General features: G+C 33.6%; 1 protein-coding gene across 1 annotated transcript; it reads right to left on the bottom strand.

Moving 5' to 3' along the window:
• Positions 1 to 4,474: 4,474 nt before the first annotated feature.
• On the bottom strand, positions 4,475 to 7,573 carry LOC148206451 (serine/threonine-protein kinase SAPK2-like). The gene is made up of 9 exons (XM_088104308.1): positions 7,312 to 7,573; positions 7,103 to 7,177; positions 6,182 to 6,283; positions 5,914 to 5,967; positions 5,743 to 5,835; positions 5,563 to 5,655; positions 5,344 to 5,448; positions 5,129 to 5,227; positions 4,475 to 4,869 (listed from the first exon to the last, which is right to left on the bottom strand). The coding sequence occupies exons 1-9, from the start codon at positions 7,429 to 7,431 to the stop codon at positions 4,591 to 4,593; spliced, it is 1,020 nt and encodes a 339-aa protein (XP_087960434.1). The 5' UTR covers positions 7,432 to 7,573; the 3' UTR covers positions 4,475 to 4,590.
• Positions 7,574 to 27,436: the final 19,863 nt, after the last annotated feature.

Raw genomic sequence — 27,436 nt, 5'->3', positions numbered from 1 at the left:
GACAGAGCTCTTTACTTCAAACGATTTAAGGTATAAAATCAACATGTCACATCATTGTAAGGGTATTTTATGATGATTGCAACATTTAAAAGTTCAAACTCATTTAAAGGTGGGTAAATTCAATTATGTTTGACGATGAAAACTTGATCATGTACATTACATATATTTTGTATGTGAGATTCTACTTCAAATAATGATTATGATTAGATATTGTATTAGATTGAAATGAATGTTCTGTACAATGATATCTGAATGCAATGTTTTTTTCTTCTTTGGATATCAAAGTACTTTATTTCTTTTCATTCTCATACATTTGATTTAAACAATTCCAACTACAACATTGTAATCATAAAAAAAGGTGTCATGGAGGCTTGAGGATGAGCAAAGAGTTCTAAAAATTTTTCACTCTAAAGCATCTCACAGACTCTCAGAGATGTTTAAAGAGGCACAAAGAAAAGGTAAACAACCTCATTGGATGGGAGATGCAGTATGGATCGGTTTGTTGGAGAAATGGAACATGCCAACATATTGAGAAAAGTGTGATAAAGCAAAAAAAAAACCATGAATCAGAAAAGGGAGGGTGTATACTAGAGGTTCTATTAGCATGCATGACCACACTATTCGCTTGGTTAGATTTCTTTATATATAACATGAATTCCTTTTAAAACAAGTCATACCCTTCTTTACTTGACATATTTATTTGTTTGCAGTCAAAGGAGCTCGGTCGATCAATCCATGTTGATGAAATATTTCAACAAACACATATTCGGCATTCACTAGGCAGACACATGTTAGTTTCAACAACTTGTATTACATTTCACCCATTAATAATTATTTACTATATCTTATTAATTCAAACATTTATTATTTAAACAGGAAGAATTTCAAAGTAGATTTTCTCAAGCCCTGTTTGAGACTGCATCCATTGGTGTGTCAGAAACCAATCCCTTAGATCCTATTGAGTAGGAAAAACTAAGGAATAGATGTTGGTTACAGGCAGTTGGTGGAAGGTACAAGAGGCGAGTTTATGAGATTGGACATGTGGATTCTTAGGATGAATGTGTCGATAACTACTTGCAACAGACACAATCATCTTCTAGTCAACAAGTTAATGCGGAGGAGTTTAATGAACTGCAAACCAGGCTAGCACAGAGTGAGTTGCGACTAGCATATAGTGAGTCGCGACTAACTAGTAGTGAGGAACAAATAATACATATCACTTAACAATTCCAAACTTTTATTGGTGCAATAATGCAGTATCTTCCATCGTCAACAGCCATGGCTGCACAAAGTATCCTCCCAACGACAGACCAACAAAATCAGCCCCAGCACAATGAAGACCAACAAGAAGATCAACTTCAAGATCCAGAAAATCCTTATAAGGATTATTAGTATCAGGAATTTTAGACATTTGATATTATTAGTAACCACTTAGATATATTATATGAATGAAGACTATTATGTATCGATCCAACAAATTATTATGTATGAAGACTATTATCATTCCATCAATATATGAATGTATGAGAGTATTATGCGTCTTTAAAGTGTTTGCATTTGTATGATTGAACTAATTTTACAGGTATGTGAGATCTTTGCACCAGGTTATACATTTAAATCTGCCAACACAGTTATTTACATATTTATCCGTATGTAATATGTGCATGTAATTACATACACATTTGTCCTATGTAATATTCGTATATAATATCTGTATGTAATATCCATATGTAATATCCGTATGTAATATTTGTATGAAATATTCGTATGTAATATCCGTATATAATTACATACGGATTTATCCGTATGTAACTTTATCTACGACCACATTATAGACGGATTTTTGAGCTTACATACGAATTTTGGCCGTATGTAACAACGATTTTTCTTATAGCGACTGGAGATGAAGCAAGAAGAGAAGGTCGTGATCCAAGTATACTAAAGGTCGATCATTGAGCTAGCAAAGAACCCAATCAATCACAAAAGAAGCAAACACATTGATGTCTGATTTCATTTTATCCAGGAAAAAGTAAAGGAAGGAAGCATGGAGTTAGAACATGTGGGAAGTAGAGAGAAAATTGTTTACATGTTAACAAAGTCACCACCTACACTATCGTTCCATGAATACACAAAACTGATATGGTTTAAGGACGAAAAAATTGAAATTTATGGAGGAGTTTTGTTAGAATAAACTTAAATTTAGGGTTTATTTGCAATTATGAAGTTTCTATTTTCTGTTTTTTTTTTTTTGCTATGAGATCAATTAATATTTGATTGTATTTGCATTTGGTTGTATTTGGTTACTAGTTACTATTATTTAATTGCCTATTCAATTCAATAAAAATGCATGGTTATGATTTAGATCAATTATTGAGCCTCATATTTTTGAACAATTTTCTATATCAATTCAATATTAAAATTATGTAAACAATACTATTTTATATAGATTACTATATAGTATGACCGTCCAATTAGTAGAAGATCGGACAGTTTTATTAGCATGAAACCCCAAACGAGCCAGTCGACCAACTAAACGGTTGGGTTAAATAAAAATTAATGTTAAGAATGTTTACATTAAAGCAAAGCAAGATTATTACTAGTTGGGTCGTAATTAGGTCGATGATAATTCGAATCCTATTCCAAAATCTATAAATACAGGTTTAAGGTATGATGATAGGTTGGTTACATTCATTACTCATTTATTGCTAAAATTGTCACATTCTCCATTCTTACTAAGAAAAGATTTTGATATGTGTTTGGAGTTTGAAAACCCTATTAAAGAGAAGAGTGACCTCGACCCATAAACCGAAATAATTATTAAAAAATCAACATAAAGAACTTATACATAATTATAAATTTGACACTTTGTTTTCTTTTACTTTTATTATTCTTTTTCTATAATAGTATAACTTCTTTATTTTTGGAAATTGAAAATATAAGTTCTCTTCTTTAATTTTCCTTTTCCACGTTGAATAACATTTTAATAACTTTCTATAGTTCAACATATAGATGAAGCATAATAGAAGGGGAAAGTAACTAGGAAAGCTCGAGGGATATTGGTTAATTTCATCTCAATGAACTCAGCCTAACTTGCTTAAATTATATTTCAAATCACGGAATTATTGTATTTAGGCCCTAAAATCATTTCAATGTTAGTTTTTAGTCCTTAAAATATTATGTTTAATCATCGAAAACAAAAAATTTGCTCTCTCATTTATGGTATAATAAGGAATTATTTATATATATATATATATATATATATATATATATATATATATAATTCAATTTAGGAACAGGCATTTATAGGCACTAAAGCATGTTTGACCCTTATTAGTATAATAAAGCAAAAAAATGATAAAGCTGAAAGAGAATTGATGCACAATAAGTTGAACTGTCTGATCAGCATTGGAATCAAAACTTGATTAAAGCCATGTTTTGGCTTAGCATCAGTAGAGACTCTTTAGAAGCAGTTTGAGTAGCAAAAGCAAGTGAAGCATCAGATACTGAGACAGTGAAGCCAATGCCACGTTGCTTCTCATATTGCATTATTCGGTAAAACACCTTGATAATTGGAGGAATACGACTTGTTGGAAATATTCATGAAGACCCATCAAGAAAAGCATCATATACTTGGTATAGTTGTAATGAAAAAGTGGTCTGATTCCCCACAGGTGCTATAACTGTTGCATTGCCTCTCTTATGCCACATTAGAAGATGAACAAACTGAGAGAGAAGGAGAATTGGTTCACATTGATATAGAAAATTAACTGATCTTAGCATGTGTGATGTTTTAGACTTTAACTATGGCTAATTATCAAGAATATAAGCCTATTATTTATTAAGTCAAACAAGCCTATTGTACCTTCTGAGAAATCTTTAAGAAATGGGAAGAGCTGAAACCAGGAAAGTTATGGAAGAAAATTTACATAATTTCTATTTCTCAGTTCAAGTTAATATGTTAAATAACAAGAATTTTGATGTGCAGAAAAAAAAAATCGAAATATGTTTACTAACTGTCAGTAGTTTTTTTCAAGTTGTTAAATAGTGATAAACATTATATACACAAAAGAGAAAAAGAAAGCGTCTGAAGATTGGCTTAACATGCTGTTGAAAACTGTCGACTTTCTTGACTGATTCCACAAGGGACAAATGTTTCTTTGGCAGCATAACATAGAAAAAGAAGTGTCGGCAATATTGATTGATTCCACACAGTACAAAGGTTTAAGATAGATTTGTAGAACTTCCAAAGACGTCTTATCCTATGCTGAATTCCCAGTCTACAATATAAAATAAAATCCATTAACAAAAGCTTACTTATATCCCATTATTCAGTTTCCCATGATGCAATAGAGGAACCTGCCACACTTGCTTTATTTAATATCCTAATATTTTGGAACATGTGATTTTACATCTCTAGAAAACGGCACGTGGATTTGAGAGGGAAAAATAAAAATAAGAAAAAAAAAACCCTTAATTTAGCAAGCCATACTACTCATCTTAATTGAAAAACTAAGGAATTTCAGCCCCAACAGAAAAATCTATTCACATTTTCACATCAAACAATAGCTTAGCTTGTTCGTGTACACACACTCAAAGAGGACACACAAATTCTCCACTTGTTTCTACATCCTCAAGATCTTCTTCATCAGCCTCCAAGTCATCCAGGTCCATGGTGCCCCCATTAAGAAGGCCACCAACAATTGGAACATTAAGAGATTTTCTTGCCTCTTGTACTATAGACAGCACTTCCTCAACACTTTGTGATGGATTATTTACATCATTTACTTGCCAGCTTCCAGTTTCCATCAGTTCTATGGGTAAGTTCCTTAAAAACCATGGATGGTTTTTAATTTCTGGTATTGTTATTCTCTGTAAAATGCCTTAAATGGATCAATACAATGGGAAAGGAGTCTAAATGCATTTCAATACAGGAAACAATAAGCATTGCTAGAATTGTGCCCAAAACATGAAGAAGCCAAAACATGGAACTATTAAGTTAGCTGAGAATAAATATGAAGAGCATCTATATAAGCATTTTGCTCCAGAAATTAAGCAATTAAATCTTTTATCTAATAAGTATTTTATAGATGCAGAAAACAATTAAGATTCTAGATATTAAATCCGTTACCTTTTCAGGACTTGCCACAAATATTTGTGATAGAAGATGTCTACATTCCATGGAAACTCGTACATAATCTGGGACTGAGTACTGGACACTAAGTATCTTCTGTATAAGCCACAAAGGGTCCAATTGAAACACCATATCGTGAGAAAAACTCTTATATTAATACTAAAATTGTTTAAGGATTCAACAAATTTGCAGCCATCAGTTATTTTACTCACACCAATGGTTTTTTTGAAGTTTCTTGGGTCTGCAGGGTCTTCAAAAGGATAAGCCCCAACTAACATCACATATAAGGTGACTCCACAAGACCATACATCTGCAATCTATAGCTTCCAATGAAAACTTATAAGTAGAAAATAAAGCAGCAAGGACCACATGTATCTAAGTTACAAAAAGCCAAAACCAAGCATAAGCAATGAGGAAAAACAAGACCTTACCTTTCCATCATATTCTTTCCTTGTAAGAACCTCAGGTGCAATATAAGCTGGAGTTCCTACCGTTGACTTAGGTTGAGAATGCAATACTGATGACTAAACACAAGAAAATAATAAATTAATGTCACATGAAGAAGGGCATCATCATCTAAAGCTGTAATCCTTGTTAACATTATATACTACCTTTGAGTAACCAAAGTCACAAATTTTAAGTCGTGGAGCAGTGCTTCCATCCAAGAGTGTGTTTTCAAGCTTCAGATCTCTATGACAAATTTGCTGCATAGACATTACCATAAATATCTGTTCTTTGTGAAGGAACATGGTTCATGACACATGTTAGGTTTAGTTTCATACCATTGAATGACAGTAACTGACTCCAGATATCAGTTGCTGAAAGAAAAATCTTGCCTGGTAAAAAGTAACAAGGACTTGAGGACCCAAGTTCTGAATGAAATAATGCATACACTAGCATAACATGACCAAATTAATAAAAGTGTAGTAGACTAAGTTCAACTTTTGGACTTATCAAATGGAACCTAAACAACAATATAAAAACTAGACAACATTATACTGAAATAGATCTAGATAAACTAATCAAATAGTACCTCACTTTCTATATTACCTCATCCTCACTGAATCTACCAGCATTGCATATCCTCTCAAATAGTTCTCCTCCAGAAGCATACTCCATTACTATTGCTAGATGAGTTGGTGTCAGCAAGACCTACAAGTAGACTCATCAAAGCTCACGCAAAGGATCTTTTTCCTTCTTTTGAAACTGATTGGAATATGATTCCAATTGTAAGTATGTTCAGATTGTAAAATACCTAGTGCATAGTTCATCATAAAATTTAAATTTTTTCCGAACAGAAGCACAAAACATTAACAATACCATTCACAAAACACAGGAAAAGGAGAAAATAAAAAATAGAAAATTAGAGAAAACTAAAATGTAGGATGGGTTTTTCTAATCACACAGTCTAAACTAAAAACATCAAGGGGGCAAAAAAGAAAACTGAAAAAAAAAGTGGATAAATACATCCGAAAAAGTTTGGTGCGGGGACCTTTGTATTATGCTAAATTCAATTCTGATTCCCAACCCACTTCAATACATGGTAGAATAACAAAACAGGAGACCAAAATATAAAAAGTATATCAATATTCAAAGTCATAATGATGAGTGTTTCCAAAGCTAACTTCTCAAGTTCCCCATCTTTCATGAGTGGTAACTACTTTCCACCACCACCACCACACAATCTTTGCATCTCACATTCTCATCTTTTCTTTAGGCCAATATTCAGATCCTCAAACGTTAAAAAACATTTAACGATAAAAAGTAGTCAGAGAATTAAACCAAGAATGCTTAAAATATTACATCTAAATAGCACAGATTAACAAAACAGAAAGGCTGTTCAAAAGTAGGATGAAGACCAAAAGCGAATTTTATATTTTGCAGAATTTCATCATTGAGCTAAACATAAAACCAAAAAAATAGAAGCCACCCTTCACTCATTATTAGAAGTGTGAGTATTCTTTTACTAACCTCCTTGAATCTAATAATATTGGGATGCTTCAATGATCTATGGTTCATGATTTCCCTCTGAACATGCTCATCAATCTGCAGCCCATATTCCAATGTCCCACAGTGAGCAAAAAAAAAAACACATACCCAGATGAATAATTTGCCAAAAAAGAGAAAAAGAAACAAAGTTATGCAACTGAAATTGAAAGGACGAAGAAGATGAAGCAGACCTTCTGGCCTCTCTCAATGAACTTGACAGCAAAAAGCTCATTGGTGCGGTTTTCCCTAACCAGTTTGGCGACAGCAAAATTCCCAGAGCCAATATCTTTGAGAATCTCATAGCGCTCCATGTTTTAGTATTGCCAATTTCACTGCAATTCAACTACACTACACACCAGTGTGCTGCGTTTTTTAACATAAAAGGAATGAAGAATTAAAAGCCAAACTCAAAATGAATGTCTTATTCATACGAGACAGAAAAGTAGGTTCTCGGGTTTGTGAAAATGCCCATCAAGTCTTAATAAAGACGGAATCCAACCCACCCTTTGACTTCAGTACGAACGTTGCTGTCCACAATCACGGGGTGACAAATAGGAAAACAGAGAACAGAAAAATTCGAAAAAGAAAACAAATGCATAAATCAAACTCATAACATTTGACACGTTTTGAATTTAATTATGAAAATAGGACAAAACATAATTTTTAAGATGTTTTTTTTTTGGTATACTATTTTCCAATTAAAATTAAACTTCCTGTTCATATCTACTGCTGAACTTCTTAAATGCTGCCTCTTTCTAAGAAATTGCTTACTGGGTTTCCTAGTTAGGAAAATAAACATATTAATATTTCAGAATGATAAAAAAAAAGTACTGTATTTTGTACTTACTTTTATTAAATATTTTCAGCCAGTCATTTGTTGAAAACTTAGAAGAACTTGTGGTAGAACTGGTGTGTGGAAAAATATTCCTTCAAACATTTATACTTCTATTTATTTTTAGGTGACTATTTCTGAGGCAAAAAAATATTATTTCTAGTTTTTAGCCATACTTCTATTATTGTTAGGTAAGTATTTATGACCAAAAGACTCTTCTTAATTTGTATGCTTCTATTTTTTTTTTTTTGTAATATTTAATGATATCAATACGAGTGGTGAAAAGAATTTTATTTTTAAAAAATTAGTTATGTAGATACGCTACCTATGTTTCTTGTATATATATCCAATCTTTTAAAATTATTTTTTATGTTAGAATACGAAAAGAATAGTTGTAATTTACGATTAAAAAAATAGTGATGGCTATCCAAATTTGTCTTCCTCTTTCACTTGCGCTTCTCTGATAATTATTCGCTCTGTAATCAATTCTCAAGACTTAACCATGAAGTACTTTTAGAGGCAATTAAAATTTTATTCTCAAATTTACTAATAATTTGGATCATATTTACCTATAAAGATTTCAATGATTTTAAATTATACTATTTTGACAATATAAGAATTTTTCGACAAAGAACGGTTTTGAGTAATGACATATAGATCATCGGATTCTCACAATTAATTCCCATTACTATAAAACGGTGAATTCGGAACCAAAATGTTGGATTAATTTCAATTGTTCTAAATGAAATTGAGGTACCTACATATTATTTTTATTTAATCAGTTTTAATTGTATTTTGTATTTGGCTAGAATATGATTAGTTTCTTAATTTTGAATACATAGTTTTAGTTTTGTATATTAAAATAAGATATTTAGTTTTGTATATTCTCAATCAGTAATTTTAGTCCAAATGTTCGCATTAAGATGTTATTTTAATGTGGACTTACAGGTGATACTTTCTACATGAGGTTAAACTTAAATTATTTGTTTATTTCAATGTCAATAGAATTATTTTAGCAATTACTTTCCTGTTATTTGCACAAATAAAGTGTGTTAACTGGAACCCATATCAATATCTTAACAATCAATCTGTTAATTTAGACAATTAGATTAAAAACATTATTTTCAAAATTGTGGAGACCAATTGAAGAAAAAAAATTGAAGGCTAGAATTGTCTTTTTAGCCACTTTATTTTGGAATGAGTTAAATTTTGTTTGTTTTTTTATATTGTTTCCTTGAAACTCTCAAATTTTTATTATTTTTAATAATTTAAATAAGAGGTTTGCTAACTTATGTAACTCCTTAAAATAAATTTAATGTAAAAATAATTATGATAAAATTTAATGTAAAAATAATTTTAAAACTTAGAAAAAGAAGTTTAGAGAACTTAAACTGAGAATTTTAAAATCTGGGATTACGATATGAGGAGGAACATTTTTCAATTTCTTATTTAGGATGAAATTTGATGGTTACATAGAATGGTTTAATTAATTCAACATAGTACATAATTTTGAATATAAAAGACCTTGAAAAATTTATTTAAGTAGCAGAGAATTAATGGAAACTATTTATTTAAATTTAAAATAAGAAAGAGGAAACTAAAGCAAAAAAAGAACAATAATGCGAATGAAGGTGTTTACGTGTTAGTCAAGAATAATCATCTTAAAATCACTCTTTCTATATCAGTCAACTTAAAAGAAAATGGATGGTTTTACCAACATTATCCTACATAGTGTAAAAATGCCGTAGAATTAATAATGTGATATTTATCGTTGTCTCGTTAAAAAAATATCTAAGGGTCATATTAAATTAAACGATGCATTTTTTTTTTTTTCAGAAAGTGCAACTGTACCAGCTAAAAAATTAAACAATGTAAAAACAAAACGTTCATGGTTTTATTTGTTGCATTTTTTTTTTTCAGAAAGTGCAACTGTACCAGCTAAAAAATTAAACAATGTAAAAACAAAACGTTCATGGTTTTATTTGTTCTGTATCTATGGAAGAGTTGTTTTGGACAAAGATAAGGTCGTCATTTTGGATTTTACAGCCGAAGATAAGCATGCCACCTTTCCACCTAATCTTAATGTTATAAAATTTCAAATGCATTTGGCATTTAATAAAATACAAGATGGCTATGAAGCATGCAAGGATAAACATTCATTAGTTGTTCAAGCAAAATTACATATAGTTTTTTATTTACATGTACGGGGAGTCTTCACAACAAACTTTTTTTTTGTCAACAAACACATTTAAACGTGAGTGAAATATGATTTTTTTTTTCATCAGACTCTTCGATCATAATTTAAAGGAAAATAAATTAAGTGTAATTAATTCTGCATTTAGTCCGAGGACTTTTATTATCCGTTTGCGAATCAATTCATCTATGTTGCGGCCAACCGTAGTGACTTGGGACGCTAGGGTTTCCAAGGTGTATTTTTGCATTGGTTGGCTATCGTCTAGAAACGTGACCTTTTGTCGTTTGGGTCAGTTTCATGACCTCAAAATATTGGTTGATATGATTACACTGCTTCTCCAAGTTTGGCTTTCTCTACTACGAGGTGGGTTGCTTGATTACTATCGGTTAGGACAAGGCACTGGCATTAGCCGAATTTATTGGGAGCACATATGGTGACACGAGGGTATAAGAGGCTTTTGCCTCTTTTGGGTTCGTCGTGACGATGATGATTATTCATATGCAAGGTGGACACGACGATTCCGAACATATTTAATGTTTTTTTGGTGTAACCAAGATGTTGTAAGATGTGTTTGTCTTTACTATATAAAGTATTTTCCAACTAAACCGAGCAAATGTTATAGATAGGGTTGAATTAGGTTAGTAGGAATATCCAACTTCTTGAAGGCGTGCCAAAATAGAGATTGGTTGAGATCCCTCGGTCTATGAAGATCTTATGAACTCGCTAGTTGGTGATGGTTGTAGTGACGACCACTGGATTGTCTTGATTTGGGTCATCCAAGCATATGTCCTCGTTGAAGAAGGTTATAGAAGGTAAGAGTCATGGTGGAAACTGGCTTACCGAGTTGATACTCCTTTGATATCCTTTATGTTCTACTCGAGAGTTTTCTTCTCGGGTGAAACCTCCAATGATGGTCTGGATGTCACCCCTTGCTTAGGCAAGGTTGAGTTGGACAATCTAGCTTCGAATGACTGGTTGTGTAGGAATGAGATGTTGACCTTGGACGAGCTTGGGGCTTGAGATTTGGAGTACCATGTTGGGTTGGTCCCATTGTCCTCAACCTCGTCCTGTAAAATCGTCATGTTTTATTGTTAATTCATTGACAACTGTACCAAATCGTATCAAGTAATATAAAATGGTAAGACTAAGTATCGTTTCCTAAGAGACTCGTGACACCAAACAATCGTATAGTAAATTAACTAGTTAAGACTAAAGAACGATTTCATTGAATGAAATTTAATGCAATAAAAGTAAACATAATAACTTGAATGTAAAATTGATCTTTTGAAGCTAAAACAAGAATGAATGAATGGTATTGAGATGATATGAGATGATGATGTTGTTGGGAGATTTCACCTACTTCATTTTCATGCATATTAGAACTCATCTTCTTCATTGGAATGCTAATATCGCTTACAAAATTACTTAGAACTCAATCCCTTGACACAAAAAACCTAGCCTTGATTATTAGACAACAATCCCTTGAAAACCCTAATAACCAATTCCACATTAAGAAAAGAAGCTTAAGACAACTAAATGTCCAATTTCTATCCCTAGATAATATTTCCTTTAGGTGAAATCCTCCAAATCATGATTCCCAAGTATTTCCCAATAACAAAGAAATCCAATCATCAAGCTATGAATGGCCAAAAATATAACAAGCATTAAGAATTGGAGAAAATTACTAACATTCAATGAAAGAAGCATAAAATATTCAAAACATGTTCAACTACATAAAGTTCAGAGGTTACATCTTTCCCCAACAACAAATGAATTTAGCTCTCCATTGTCATGGAGAACCTTGGCTTACAATGGAAAATGTAAATGAGATGGAAACCCTAGAAATAGAAAAGGAAAGCTCCTTCATACCTAATCTTCCTCCAAAGGGTCAAAAATAGCGTTTCAGTGCTTATGCCGTCAAAAGATATCCACCCTAATGCGTAAAAGCCTTTAAATATATCAGAAGTGCCACATAAGCAAACGTCGTTGGCGCTCAGCGCCCCAACTGGGGGCAACCAGGCGAGACTGCGCGAAGAGTGGCGCTCAGCGCCCCCTAAGTGGGCAACTAGGCGTGCTACGAGATAACTGGCACTCAGCGCCCCAAAAGAGGGCAACCAGGTGTGGTTGCGTGACCTCCAACGCTCAACGCCCAGAAGAAGGCAATCAGGCGTCCTTACGCGACCATAAGCGCTCAGGGCCCCTAAAAAGGGCAACCAGCGCCCAGGGCCCTAGAAAAGGGCAACCAGGCGTCCTTGAGCCTTCTGCAACCTTCTTTTCTGGTACTTTTGTTGTCCTTCCTAGGTTTCAACTCCTTGATACTTTACTCATCTTCCAAAACATACCAATAACCTACAAAATTGAGGGAATTAGTGATTAAAAATCATTATGTATAACCTCGACTAACTTATTCACAAAACTCAACTAAAAACAAGAGTTTAAGCAAGCTTCACACTCAAAGAGAGTTGATTTAGTATCAAAATTGCATCACAAATAATGGTAAAATCAACTGTTATCACTTATGCCCCAACCTCGGCCCAAAAAATTTGTCATGTCATCTGCCTCATTTTTCGTTTCCCTGTTGAATGAAACAGGCTAAAGCACTAGAACATATCAGTTCTTCGATGAGATCCCTTAGATGATAGCATTCCTCAGTGGTGTTTCTTATGCTTTAATGGTAGGAACACTTTTTGGTGGGGTGAGCCTCGATGGAAAGTTGTCAAGGTTTGAGGAGCTAGACAAGCAACAAGTTGCATGTTTCTCTAAGTATGGTGACCTTGTTAGTATTCAAGGGAGTGTACTGGATGTATCGAGCCATAGTCCGATCAATGGCATTGTTTTCCTACTCTTCCCCATACTGGATGTTAGGCTTATTTACCTTTTTCAACCTATTTTCTTCAATGGCCATGTATTTGACTGATTGTTCCCTAAGATTTGCCATGTTGTCCGGTCCTTTTGTAAAGAGAGAGTCTGAGAAGGGTCTATGTTGTAGATTGTAGATCAATGAGTGCATGATCACAAATGGAGTGAGGTTAGGGATCATGGTCGTTGCAGCGGTGAACATGAAATGCATGAGGGTCTTGTTTTCCCCTTTTCTATGTACTTCAAGCTTGTTGACGTGGTGGGCATTGCCTTGCAATTCGTAAATCGGGTTCTAAGCATGGTGCTCAACGCTTCAAAGGAATCCACCAAGTACGAGGGTAGTGTGTAGTACTAGTCTAAAGTCGATCCGTCCAGGGTGGTTGGAAATAACCTACAAAGAACTCTCTTATCTTGAGTATAATACTAACATGGGTCAGATAAGTCTTTTCAGATGGGTGGCTAGGTTAGTTGTCCCTCGTATTTTTGAAGGTTGATGAGGAAACCTTTTGGATGTTGGCCCAAACCTCTTCTATCGTGAAATGATGAAAATTCTCGAGTCAGGCAGGCAAGAAAGCTGGTCTTGTCTCAAAAATCTCAGGCATATACCCCGAAAACTTGACGCTCTTCAAGTTAACCTGCTTCTAAGGATGTCCTGTGGAATCTTGGGATTTTGTTGTTCCAAGTTCTCGATAGGGGTTGCGATGTTTGTGTTTGCGATGATCACGCTTCAAGTGGTGGGAATGTTTGTGAGTTTCCCCTGTTTTGTGTCAAGTTGTCCTGCTCTAATCTCTTTGAGTCTTGCATCGAGGGGATCAATTGTGACTTTCATGTGAATCTCGTTAAGTTGGCGGGCTGCATTTCACCCAGGAGTTACGCGGGCCTTCTTTATGAGAGTTAGGTCAAGGATGGGGAGGGGATTTTCCATTCTCCAAGTTAGTCAACTTTTATTGATTAAATAAGACTCATGACCTAGACAATTATGTGATTTCTTGATTAAATAAGACTTGAAAACAAAATCTTTTGGTTTAAAATGCAATTACCGAAAAGTAAATATGCATGCAAGTTGATCAATTGGACAAAAGTGCAGAGATGAACGGATGAATTTAATATTATGGGATGAATATGTTGTTGGGGTTAGATTTCACCTAGTTTGCTCTCATGTATATACGAATTCTACTTCTTCATTTATGTCAATGTCACAATCTAAAGTACTTAAAACCTGATTCTTCGGCAAAGAAAACCTATCCTTAATTGCTAGCTCACAATTCCTTGCATCCCTAACAATTAATTCTACATTACATACGCACAGAAGCTTAAGACAACCATAACTCATACCCCCATTCCTAAGCAATACTACTTCTGGGAATAATTCTCTAGAACCTGAATTGTAAGATACCTTCTATTACTCATGTAAATCATAAATCATGTTAATGAATGAGTTAAACAAAGCAAGCAATGAGCGAAGAAGAATTATCCTAACAATTAATGAGAGAAGCATATATAATCAAGAATCAATTCATTACATGAGAGTTTACAAAGGTTTACATCATTTTTTCAACAACAAATAGATTTTAGTTCACCATTGGCATGGTGAAACTAGATGAATAATGGAAAAGAATGAAAGATAAAACCCTAGAAGTTGAAGATAAGAGCTTTCGCATCCAAATCTGCCTCTGAGGGGTCAAAGAGTGTGTTTTTTTGCCTCTTTCGTCCAAAGATACAATCCCTAGGACGTCCAAGTCCTTAAATAGAACATAAATAGAACATAAAAATAACAGAAAACGGGTCCAAGCCTACGAAATTGACGCTCAGCACCCCACTTAGGGCGCCCAGGCGGCGTGCCGAATCATATGACGCTTAGGGTCAGCTCAGAAGGCAAGCAAGCGTGGTACGACTCGAGGAAGTGGCGCTCAGCGCCCCAAAAAGGGTGCTCAGGCACGAGACAGGGACTTCCTACGCTGAGGGCTCCAGAAAAAGGGAAGCCAAGCGTGAGATAGTGTAATCTGGCGTTAAGGGCCCTTGAAATGGCACTCATCGTTGCTGCATTCCTCCTTTTTTATGTTTTTCCAGCTCTTACTGAGTTCCAACTCCTTACTTCTTCAACTCTTCTTCCAAATCATCTTAATTCCTGTTGAAAACAAGGAAATCTAGCATAATATCATTAAATTCACCTTCAACTGTCTTATTCACCCAAAACTATGATTTCAAGCTAGTTTCTAAGTCAAAAAGGTCTTTTTTAGTAGCAAAATTAAGTATCAAATAACGGTAAATTCAACCGTTATCACAACCCTAAACTTAGAACTTTTCTTATCCTCAAGCAAAAAACATGTAACTTAGCTTTCAAACAATCAATGCAATGGTTTCAACACATTTCAAAACCTTTTCTTTCAAGATAAGTAATCGCTCATATAAGCTTATTATAAAGAATATCAGTCAAGATGAATAAATGCCTTGATTCAATTAAGCTCATTGTGGTGCTCACATAATCACAAAATATTCAACAAATGCTATCCTTATGAATGATCAATCAAGCAAAGATGTAATCATGCAGACATGGAACTACTCCTCACCAAAGAAAAAGTGTTTCTCTCAAACACACAGGTGTATATAGAGGTTACTCATTCACTCTACTATCACAATGTCACATAAATCAACTTTGCCAATAAAATTGGTTTTTTCTGGATCACAAAATCCTTGAGTTAAGAGAGTCATTCATAATTTCATCATTTAAACACAATCTCTCTTTTTCAACCCAACTTTCACAGGCATTGAGCTTTTCTTTTCTTTTGCTTTTCATTTGCTCAATACTTAGCTCAATGCTTATTCTTTTTATTTTCCCTTTTCAGATTTCCGAACAACCCCAAACTTGAACCTTTATCAATACCACACAAATATTCTCAACTTAACTCAAGGTAAAGATTTTCAAAAAGGGTTTTCATATCATGTTTAGTGCTAAAGGTTCAAAGGATAGAACACATTGTGCTCTCTTTTATTGGGCTAAAATCATGCATCGACAAAAAAGGGATAACAACATATGGACTTGATCATATGACACAAGCAAGCAAGTGATTCAAGCATAGAAACCTACGCAAAATCATTCATGTTTTCAAAGTCATAGCAATCATTCACAAAAACTCTAGGTTTCAATCCTCACACAGGCTAATTCAAGTTCCAACATTTAGATAAACATGCTGCTCAATATCACAATCACAAGTTTACCTCATGCATCTGTTTCACAATATTGTGAGCAACCACCTGTATATCAACATCATGCATCATCTCAACATCAATCAATATAATCAGCATCATAAAGCAACACTCATCACAAACATCATATCATCATCAAACCATTGCATCACATATTAAGTTTTAAGCCAAGTACATCAAATCCTATACTAATAACAGAAGCAAAATTGCAAAAACAAAAGAAATAAGGTTAGAAAGCTGGGTTGCCTCCTAGTAAGCGCTTGTTTAACGTCACGAGCTTGACCCAATAAAGCTCAAGTTTGATTTTCAATGTTGATGTGCTTCTTCCTTTCATGACACTAACATAATCTCAACATCTTTCTTGTCAACCGACTTGACTCTCCTAGAGTAAGGAGCCTCAATCTCAAGAACTCCATTTGCCTTTATATCTTTGATAACCCATAACCTATTCTTCAATTTCATTGGTTTGCCGAGGTAGGGTTCATTATTTTCCATCACAGAGTCATGGAGAACGAGTTTTTCTTCCTTATCTCCATCATCTTTCTTCAGCCTTGGAAAACAACAACTATGAATCCTCTTGACCGTCTTGGCAGCTTTATCAGGTACGCTAGTCACTGATAGAACTTTGTGCTTAACTTTAAGACTAGTCTTTGTTACTTGTATTGGCTGCCCAGCTTCAAAGACATTGAAAGTCACCTCTTCATCTTGGTCTTTCAACGTTATAACTCCATCATCCACATGAATGAAAACTTTAGCTGTCTTCATGAATGGCCTTCCAAGGATGAGCGGTACCTCTACATTTTCCTCCATCTCCATCACTACAAAGTCCACCAGAAATTTGAGTTTATCAATTTTCACCACCACTTCTTCTATTACACCATAAGGATGCTTAATGGACCTGTCTGCCATTTACAAGATTGCTTTTATAGGTTTGACCTCCAGACCACCAATCTTCTTAAGCATAAATAAGGGAATTAGATTGATAGTAGCTCCTAATTCAACTAGAGTTTTCTCTATATCATGATTCCCAATGGTGCAAGGGATGGTGAAACTCCCTGTATCTTTGAATTTGGGAGGTAGCATCTTCTACAATATGGCACTACAATTACCCTGCACTTCAATTGTTTCCTCATCTAGATATTTTTTCTTTTTGAGGAATTGCTTCATGTGCTTCGCATAAGTAGGGATTTGTTGCAGTGCTTCAGTCAAAGGCATAGTAATCTCCAATTGCTTGAAGATCTCCATGAAACCCCTATATTGCTTCTCTTTTTCAATCTTTGAACAAATTTTTGGATAAGGAAGGGGCTTCTCAATGATTTTTTCTTTTTTTCTCTCTTCTCTCTGTTTTTCTTTGTCCTTCCCCTCATCTTTCTCTTTTCTTGCCCTTTATTTTCTCTCTTCATTCTATTCTTCTACTTCACTCAACTTAGCTTTTTCTTTTCTCTCAACTTTTCTCTCATCTAACATCTTGCCACTTCTAGTCATAATGGCATTGCACTCCTCCTTAGGGTTAATTGCAATATTAGCCCCAAAACTCCTGTCAAACATCTCCTCCAACTTTTTAGCCAGTTGACCAACTTGTATCTCCAAGTTTCTAATGGCAGCTTTAGTGCTCTTCTGAATAGAGATGGACACTTGCATGAATTGTTGAAGGGTGTCTTCCAGTTTTATCATCTTTTCAGATAAAGAGGATTGTGGTTGCCCTTGCTACTCTGGTGGTCTATTAAATTGCTCAGCTTGCCCTTGACCAATGCTTGGGTGAGGTTTCCACCCTTGGTTGAAATTACCTGGGTGGTCCTGATTACCCATATAATTTACTTTTTCCTGGGTATTGACTTGCATGGCACACTGTCCATTCACATGATCTCCACCACATAGCTCACAAAGTTGATGTTGAGCTTGAGAGACACGCTGCAACTCCTTCGGTAGTTGAGAGATTTTCTTCATCAGGGTCTCTAATTGTTAAGGCATCATCTTGTTTTGAGCCCACAGAGCATCTTGAGATTGTAACTGAAGAACTCCTTTCTGTTGAAATTGAGCTCTTTCTTTCTGCATCTAATTATCATTAGTAGCCATGTTTTCAATCAACTCATACGCTTCCTCTAGAGTCTTGCATCTAATATTACCTCCAGCTGAGGCATCTAGCATCAATTTAGTATGTGAGCTAAGTCCTCCAAGGAATAGAATGACTATTGTGGCTTCATCAAAGCCATGTGTGGGCGTCTTTCTCAGCAAGCTTTTGTATCTATCACATGCTTGACCTAATGTCTCCTCCATGCTCTGTTGAAAAGAAGATATTTCTTGTTTACCTTTGTTTACCTTTGACTGAGGGAAGTACTTATTCAGGAACTTTGCTACCACATCTTCCCACATAGTGAAACTATTCTTAGGGAAAGAATTTAGCCACATCTTAGCATTGTCTCCCAAAGAGATGGGAAACAAGCTAAGTTTAATAGCTTCATCTGGTACATCCTGAATCTTCATTGTATTGCATATCTCGTCGAATGTGGTCAGATGCTCATATGAATTTTCATGTGCTAATCCATTGAATTGATTGCTCTGCACCAAGTGAATAAGAGCAGGCTTCATCTCCATGTTGGTAGCATTTACCCTTGGCCTGGCAATACTGTTAAAATACAAAGGACCAGTGACTGTTGCATAATCCTGCAGAGTTCGTCTCACTAGACCCATAGTATGATTGTCAGCCATGTCTTTTGTTTCCTGATTTGTAAAGAGAGGTTAGAATTTTTCCTTGCTTTTAGTGCGAATTGTATCTTGCATGAACAAAGAAACAAACCCTAGAAAAAAATTGTTAGCACAACACAAAAACAAAAACAAAAACAAAATAAAAAAAATAAAGTCAAAGCTAATCAATAATCACAAAAATAGAATAGTTAAACCATGAGTCCCCGACAACAGCACCAAAAACTTGTTAAGACTCCGACAAGTGTACCGAATTGTATCAAGTAATAAACATGGTAAGACCAAGTATCGTTTCCCTAGAGACTCACGACCTAGATAGTTATGTGATTTCTTGATTAAATAAGACTTGAAAACAAAATCTTTTGGTTTAAAATGCAATTACCGAAAAGTAAATATGCATGCAAGTTGATCAATTGGACAAAAGTGCAGAGATGAACGGATGAATTTAATATTATGGGATGAATATGTTGTTGGGGTAAGATTTCACCTAGTTTGCTATCATGTATATACGAATTCTACTTCTCCATTAATGTCAATGTCACTATCTAAAGTACTTAAAACCCGATTCCTCGGAAAAGAAAGCCTATCCTTAATTACTAGGTCACAATTCCTTGCATCCCTAACAATTAATTCTACATTACATATGCACAGAAGCTTAAGCCAACCAGAACTCATACCCCCATTCTTGAGCAATACTGCTTCTGCGAATAATTCTCCAGAACCTAAATTGTAAGATACCTTCCGGTACTCATGCAAATCATACATCATGCTAATGAATGAGTTAAACAAAGCAAGCAATGAGTGAAGAAGAATTATCCTAACAATTAATGAGAGAAGCATATATAATTAAGAATCAATTCAATACATGAGAGTTTACAAAGGTTTACATCATTTCCCAACAACAAATAGAGTTTAGTTCACCATTGACATGGTGAAACTAGATGAATAATGGAAAAGAATGAAAGATAAAACCCTAGAAGTTGAAGATAAGAGCTTCTGCATCCAAATCCGCCTCTGAGAGGTTAAAGAATTTGTTTCTATGCCTCTTCCGTCCAAAGATACAATCCTTAGGACGTCCAAGTCCTTAAATAGAACATAAAAATAAAAGAAAACGGGTCCAAGCCCACGAAACTGGCGCTCAGTGCCCCACTTAGGGCGCCCAGGCGGTGTGCCGAATCATATGACGCTTAGGGTCAGCTTAATAGGCAAGCAAGCGTGGTACGACTCGAGGAAGTGGCGCTCAACGCCCCAAAAAGGGCGCCCAGGCGCGAGACTGGGACTTCCTACGTTGAGGGCTCAAGAAAAAGGGCCGCCAAGCGTGAGACAGTGTAATCTGGCACTGACGGCCTCTGAAATGGCGATCAGTGTTGCTGCGTTCCTCCATTCTGATGCTTTTTCAGCTCTTCCTGAGTTCCAACTCCTTATTACTTCAACTCTTCTTCCAAATCATCTCAATTCCTACTGAAAACAAGGAAATCTAGCATAATATCATTAAATTCACTTTCAACTCTCTTATTCACCCAAAACTATGATTTCAAGCTAGTTTCTAAGTCAAAAAGGTCTTTTTTAGTATCAAAGTTAAGTATCAAATAACGGTAAATTCAACCATTATCACATATACTCCTGAGGGTTGGAATGTAATGGAAGATCCACCTACAAAAAATTCTTTGAGGCTCAAGTTAGTAAGAAAGTTGAGATCTTGTGAATAATAAAGGATGAGTATGAGAGTGAGTGTTTGTATTCCTTATTGAAAACCAAATGTATTTATATGGTTTGTGATCCTCAGGCCCATGTCATAAAACAAGTAATGTGATATCAAATAATATCAATAGAATAAATATTTACCTAATAATGTGATATCTTTCCATAAATAAAAGTAACAATATCGTGTTATAATCAAATTGACGAGATTTTTCATAATTACCGTTAATATCTGAATATTTGTTTTGATATATGTACTTTAAACTATTCCAAGATGACGATGTTTATTAGTCTTATTGAGTTGTTTTCTTTAGTACTATTACGCTAGAAAAATACAAAATATGGTTAAATTTTTATTGCTACCAATAAGCTTATGTGATAATATAGAGTTGTTTTATTTTTATTTTATATAATAAGTCTATTAGATCGGTTATGATTATTGCTTAGAAGTAGTAATTAGTTTTTTTAGTTGGGTTTTTCTTGAAAATCCTATTTAAGCTAGGGATTTTCCTTTTCCATGTACAAGAGAAAACATGCAAAAGCTTTAATAAGTAGATATTAGTTTTCTTGACCTTCATTTTCTACCCCTTGCTTGCTTTCCCATCTTCTTCTTCCTTTGGCATCCATGGAAGATCTTCTTGTTGCAACTTCAATGTTCCCATACGATCTCTGATATGGTATCAGAGCAGGTTCATTGCGTGCTCTGCCTCTTTTGATGCATTTCATCCCTGACTCAAACTAGTAGCCTTTTTCTTTAGTTCTTGGTGTGATGGAACATATAGATCAGTTAACAAATCCCCCCAGCCCTTTTTATCTGCATCTTGAGAAAAATCCAAGTCTTACTCTCATCTCTCAGGTTTTAAATGAGACTAATTATTCTTCTTGAAGTAGAAACATGAAAAAAGCTCAAATTCATAAGCGGAGGTATCAAGAAACCTCAAAGAAATGATCCCTTGTTTGATGCTTGGGAAAGATGGAACATGATCATTCTATCTTGGATTGTCAAGACCCTTTCTCCACAGATTGCAAAAGTGTCATATATGTTGAAAATGCCAAAAACTTGTGGGATGAATTAAAAGAAAGGTTCTCCAAAGGAGATTTGATACGATGTCGTTGAAGCTATTAAAAAAGAATGGCTCAATTTTTCACACCAAGAGGGGGGATGAATTGGTGAAGTATAAAATTTAAAACTTTCAAAATCTTTTTCACCAAAAGTGATGCCTTTATAACTTTCTTGAACCGCAAGGTAAAAGACTTGTTTATGCAGCAGAAATTAAATCGATTGAGTAAAATAAGAAGTCGACTGAATAAAAGAGTGTAGAGATTGAAAGATCAAACATTGAGTTTTTATCCTGGTTCGGCCAAGCCTACATCCAGTGTCCTTCCAACCACAGGAAGTCAATGCACTATAATGATCAAGGTTTTCACAACAAGGCTTTTATAGCGACCTCACGTCAAAAATATAAAACACCTCTCTAACCCTCTAATCAAAATATAGGCAGTATACAAACAGACTAGTAGCAAGAATCCCTTTTCCTATAGTCTAAACCCTTTGAGCCACCCTTAAAGTCAAGAACGCAACAAGCTCTTCTTCATGAAATCACAACAGGGAACCTCAGTCCAATCTTCACAAGATTGTAGCCTCTGATCTCTTAGTTACACCCAATGTGCAAATATGATCAGCCTTTGTATGTGTAGTTAACTTGTTCTTCAAGAATCCACAAGTAGATGATCACCAGAGTCACTTCTTCTTTCTTGAAGCTCTTTCTCTCTTTCTGTAAGAATGCACTTTCTGCAAAAGATATCACAAACTGTTAGATTCACAAAAGTTCTTACAAAAATCAAATTCGCGTCAATTTATAGAACAACACAACTCTGACGCATTTTAATCGACTAAGCTACTAATGCAGTCGAATGTAGCAATTCTGTTATTGTAGTTAGCAGCAATCAATGCAGTTAATTGAATGTACAATTAATGCAATCGAATTTCATTTAATGTTTGATCAACATATTTAAAAATATAGTGGTTGTGACAGTTATATGAAACATTAACAATTCTTCAAAACATAACTAACACAATCGAATGCAATACACATGTAATCGATTTTATAACAGAGTAAAACAGTTTTGAAAACATTTATCTTTGAAAAAACTCTCACAACATACTTGAAAATGTTTGTGCAAAGACACGAGTTTTAATCGACTCACCCCATAATGAAATCGACTTAAAACTGTTGTTTTGCCACACAATTTAAGTTCAACAAAAACGCTTGTGGTTTTTCTTTTCCATAAACATGTGTCATTCATTCATGTATAAAATCACATATATAATACAATGAAATGCAATGAACAACATAAACAACACAATCACGTTCTCAAAAACGCATATAACATGTAAGCATAGAACATGTAACATCAACTACTTGTGTGTTATTAATTATGTGTTGTCATCATCAAAAACTCAGATATCACTGAGATTGTGGGTTCAGCTAAACTAGTTCTCCCCTATCAACAATCTCAATAGAAGCTATCAAATTAATACTACTTTTCAAGGCAACTTCAGTATTGCCAAGTCAATAGTCAAGAAAGTAGATAAGGTTAAAGTAAGCCTGAGTCGTCTCCCAATGAATACTGAATTTCTTTTCAATATTTGAATCTTATGAATACTATGCAATGCTCAAGAATGAAAGTGAGAAACTATGCTAATGGAATTAATGTTTGAAGAACAAAGATGAAACTTAGAAACAATTATGATGAAATAAGCTAATTTCACTACTTTTCTAAGATAGATTCATCATCGGTTTTCCATAGATAATTGTTCAATTGATTATTATTCAAGCTTCAAATTAATTAAAGTACATTCTTAATTAATTTGAGGGCGATTATGCAGTTAACCAAAGTAGATTCTCAATCAAATGCAAGACCTATTCGGTGAAGGAGTCTGAGAATGAATGAGTTCTGATTTTTGTCTCCCTTGGGTCTCTTTATATAGGCTTGATTGGGCTTGGCCTCTGAATCTTCTGTTGATAAGATCTTTTATCTTATATCTAATATCTTCCAAATATTCAATAGATTTAATCGGTTTTTGAGAATATTTGATAATATCTTTTCTAGATTCAAAAAGATTTGGCAAATATTATCTTTTGATATTTATTGATATAGTTAAATAAGGTAATTATTTAACAATATCAAATAAAATATCTTAAGATATATTTTCTCAAAATTATCTTTTAAAGTATGTAACATATTTGAACTTGCCCAAAATTACACTTCAATCCTTTTTATTTTATTCAAAATTGCACAGAAGTCCAAAAATTTCCTTTTGCTCTTTAGCCTTTTCTTTCTTTTCAAAATTGCAATTCAAACTTTAATTCTAGCTGCATCAAGAAACATTAGACTCTCCAAAATAATTTATGCAACTAAAATCACATTTTAAGCCTCTTTAATTCCCTAACCCAATAAGCCAATCATACAAAATCTTATTCAAATCAATCATTCAAGCACAATTATTCCACTAAAATTGTGAAATTAAATCTAAAATGTGGGCATAAATATGCACTCATCAAGATTATTTCAAGATTTTAGATTTATTTTAGGACATTAATTCGATTAAACAAGGAGAAGGGAATGTAAGTCAATTCTTTACTTATTTAAAAAAATTGGGAAGAATTAGAGTCTCTTAGACCCATATCATGTTGCACATGTGATTTTTCTTATAGTTGTGATATATCTAAGATTTCTCTCAAATACAAAGAAATAGAAAATGTTTCGTTTTATGAAATGCATAAATAATTTTATAACACTGTGAGAACACAAATTCTTTTAATGGAGCCATTTCCCAACATCAACCAAGTCTTCTCCCTCATCATGCAACAAAAAGGACAAGAAAGAAAAATTACTGGAATCAGCAATTAGAATGTTGAAACAAAGATCTTAGCCAACACCAATGAAAAACAGAATCATTGGAAACAAGAACAAAGCTGGAAATCTCAAGGGCGTGGTGCTAGCTCATGCCGACAAGGAAAGGGCAGAGGAAGAAATCTCAATTATGGGAAACAATGCTCATATATTGCCACAAGATGAACCATACTATTGATGAATGTTACTCTAAACATGGTTACCCACCGTGGTATAAGAAGAATGACAGTCACAATAACCAAGACAGAGAAGGACAAAATGCAAGCAGTTATTCTAATGCTTGTAAAGATGATTCTGCCTCTACACAGACATAGATCATTCAACAAGCCAACATTAATAGTTCTTTAAGCTCTTTTACCTCAGAACAAATGCAAAAGTTACTAAAGATGGTAGAAGGTACTGAGAATCCCTCAGACAGTGTCAACCAAGTGCAAAGAAACACATCAAGAGACAAACAATGTAATTTTTCTTAGATTATAGACATTAGGGTCATTGATCATGTGATCCATGAGAAAAAAATATTGTCACTTTTCATAAAATGAAACCTACATCTATCAAGCTTCCTAATAATTAAACCTACATTTGCAATGACCTTTATTACTTACAACCTTTTTCCTATTTTTGATCAAGATTTCATTCCTAGATTTGTTCTTTCTTATAAACGTGATTGGACGTGTTGATGTTTCCAATGGCCTCTATTACTTACAACATTTTCCTATTTTTAATCAAGATTTCATTTCTTGATTTTTTCTTTCTTATAAATGTGTTGATGTTAACCAGTGGCATTATAGAGTAGGCCATCATGAACACAAAACTATAGAACAAATATGTAAAGAGTTTCCTTATATTCAAATACCATATGATAATGTTTGTGATATATGTCATTATGTCATACAACATAAACTCCCATTTTTCTAAAGCACTTCTTTATCTATTAATTAATTGAAGCATTGTGATATAACATACCCTATTTGTATGCCTTTTGTCCATGGTCATATATATTTTCTTACTATAGTTGATGATTATAGTAGATACATTTGAGTTTTTTTAAATGCATAATAAAAGTTAGACTAAAGATTTACTACAAAATTTTGTTATAAAGATTAAAAATTACTTTTGCAAAATCATTAAGATCATTAGATCTAACGATGAGCTTGGATTTGATTATGTTATATCGTATAACTCTTGCGGTATTGATTAAATTGTATTGAAACTCCATCACAAAATTCTATTATGAAGCACAAAGATAAACATATATTTGAATAAAAACCCTAATTAAAAAACAAACATCAATTAGGATTATTACGTAGAAGAAAAAATCAGTTTGTTTTTCAGTTAGGGTTTTTCCCTTTCCCTTTTTGTTTACAGAAACCTTATTTAAGCTAAAAATTTTCCTTTTCCATGTACAAGAATAAACAGAAGCTTTAGTAGATATTACTTTTCCTTACCTTTGTTTTCTGTCTCCTGTTTGCTTTCTCATCTTCTTCCTCTGACAATCATGAAGGGTCTTTCTGTTGCAGCTTCAAAGTTACCAATGGTTACCATACCATCTCTGATATTGTAGAACGAATAAAACATTCTCTCTGTTTTTTTTTTCTCTCATCACACACCTTTGGATGTTCTTGCTTCGATTATCTTGCATTGACTTTTTGTGAAAGTTCTCATTATATATTAAATATGGGAAGACTTCATAAATATCTTAAAAATATAATTATTTAAAATAAATAAAAAATCAAAAAGTCCATATTTACTTAAAATAAAAGACGTGGATGACATACGTGAAAAAGAATGTAAACATATAGCTCACGTGATGAATGTTCTAAAACATATTTATTTTATGTTTAATCGTTTAAAATGTAGATATTAAAGAATATTGATCCAAACAAAAAAAAAATCCCTCATGAGAGAAACTTAGATTTACACCCCTTCTTAGAATCGTTTCGTAGATGTTTAATATAGGTGAAAGTTTTTTACGAATCATATGCTTGCTGAGAATTTTAAACTCTCATATTTAGTGTAAATGCTTTAAAAATCGTTTTTAGAAATCTAACCCAGAACTCATTCTTTTAATCCCATTTTCCACTAATTTTTTTTCCCGTAAGAGAGACTGTGAATCTGAATTTTCTATAAACAATTTCTTTAATATACTATTATTTTTCATTCTCATATCTTAAACAAGTCAAACACATTATAACATAATAAAATATGATCCTGAATATGAAAAACGTTTTTGTATACTAAAAGGTTTCCCTAATAAATAAAAAAATTGATTAATATATTAGGATTCAAAATATTCTTTTCGAAAGAAAGATTTTTAAAACGTTCATACCAAACATAGGAATCTAACATCCTCAACCAATCTAAAAAAACTCTTAAATATTTTGTCCAATATTGTTTTGTCCATTAGCGTAAATCATTTATATCCCCTGGAGCGTATTTCTTGTTATTTTAAAAGGCTAGAATCTCATTGAATGATAAAATCACTTTAGGTTACGTCTATCTTTAATAACTGTTATTAACTCTAGCATTTATCACAGTTCAAAAACAACTCATCAAATGTTATGACTCGTACACAGTTTCTTAGTAACTGATAATTGATTTCTTAGGAATTCCGAAATTTCTATTATATATGTATATTTATTATAACTTAGAGAAATAGTAATCTCTTATTTCGGTTCTACAGGGAAATTAAAAGAAAATGTAAAAGGAAAGTTTTGTCTGCAACTGGTAAAACCAAATGCGCACCAAGTATATTTAAACCATTTTTTTTCCAACTCTTTAATATTTTATAATTTACATAAATTTTTTCCATTATCACAATTGATGAAATTACGTGTGATTATCTATTGACTCACTACTAGTTGGGTTTAACAGATGAATTTAACCTGATTTATTTCATAGT

Source organism: Vigna umbellata, chromosome 1 (genome assembly GCF_029865625.1).
Source record: "Vigna umbellata cultivar VRB3 chromosome 1, Vumbellata_1.0, whole genome shotgun sequence".
NCBI classification, from domain to species: Eukaryota; Viridiplantae; Streptophyta; class Magnoliopsida; order Fabales; family Fabaceae; genus Vigna; species Vigna umbellata.
The sequence above is the reverse complement of the archived record's forward strand: the minus strand, read 5'-3'. Positions and strand labels throughout refer to the sequence as shown.

Bases quoted from the DNA above. Each gene is read 5' to 3' on its own strand.
- LOC148206451 (XM_088104308.1), bottom strand. From the start codon at position 7,431: ATGGAGCGCTATGAGATTCTCAAAGATATTGGCTCTGGGAATTTTGCT. The intron at 5,449-5,562 runs GTAAGGTCTTGT...TGGAAGCTATAG, and splicing joins GGAAAGAATATGATGGAAAG to ATTGCAGATGTATGGTCTTG. The intron at 4,870-5,128 runs GTAACGGATTTA...GGCATTTTACAG, and splicing joins TTGTGGCAAGTCCTGAAAAG to AGAATAACAATACCAGAAAT.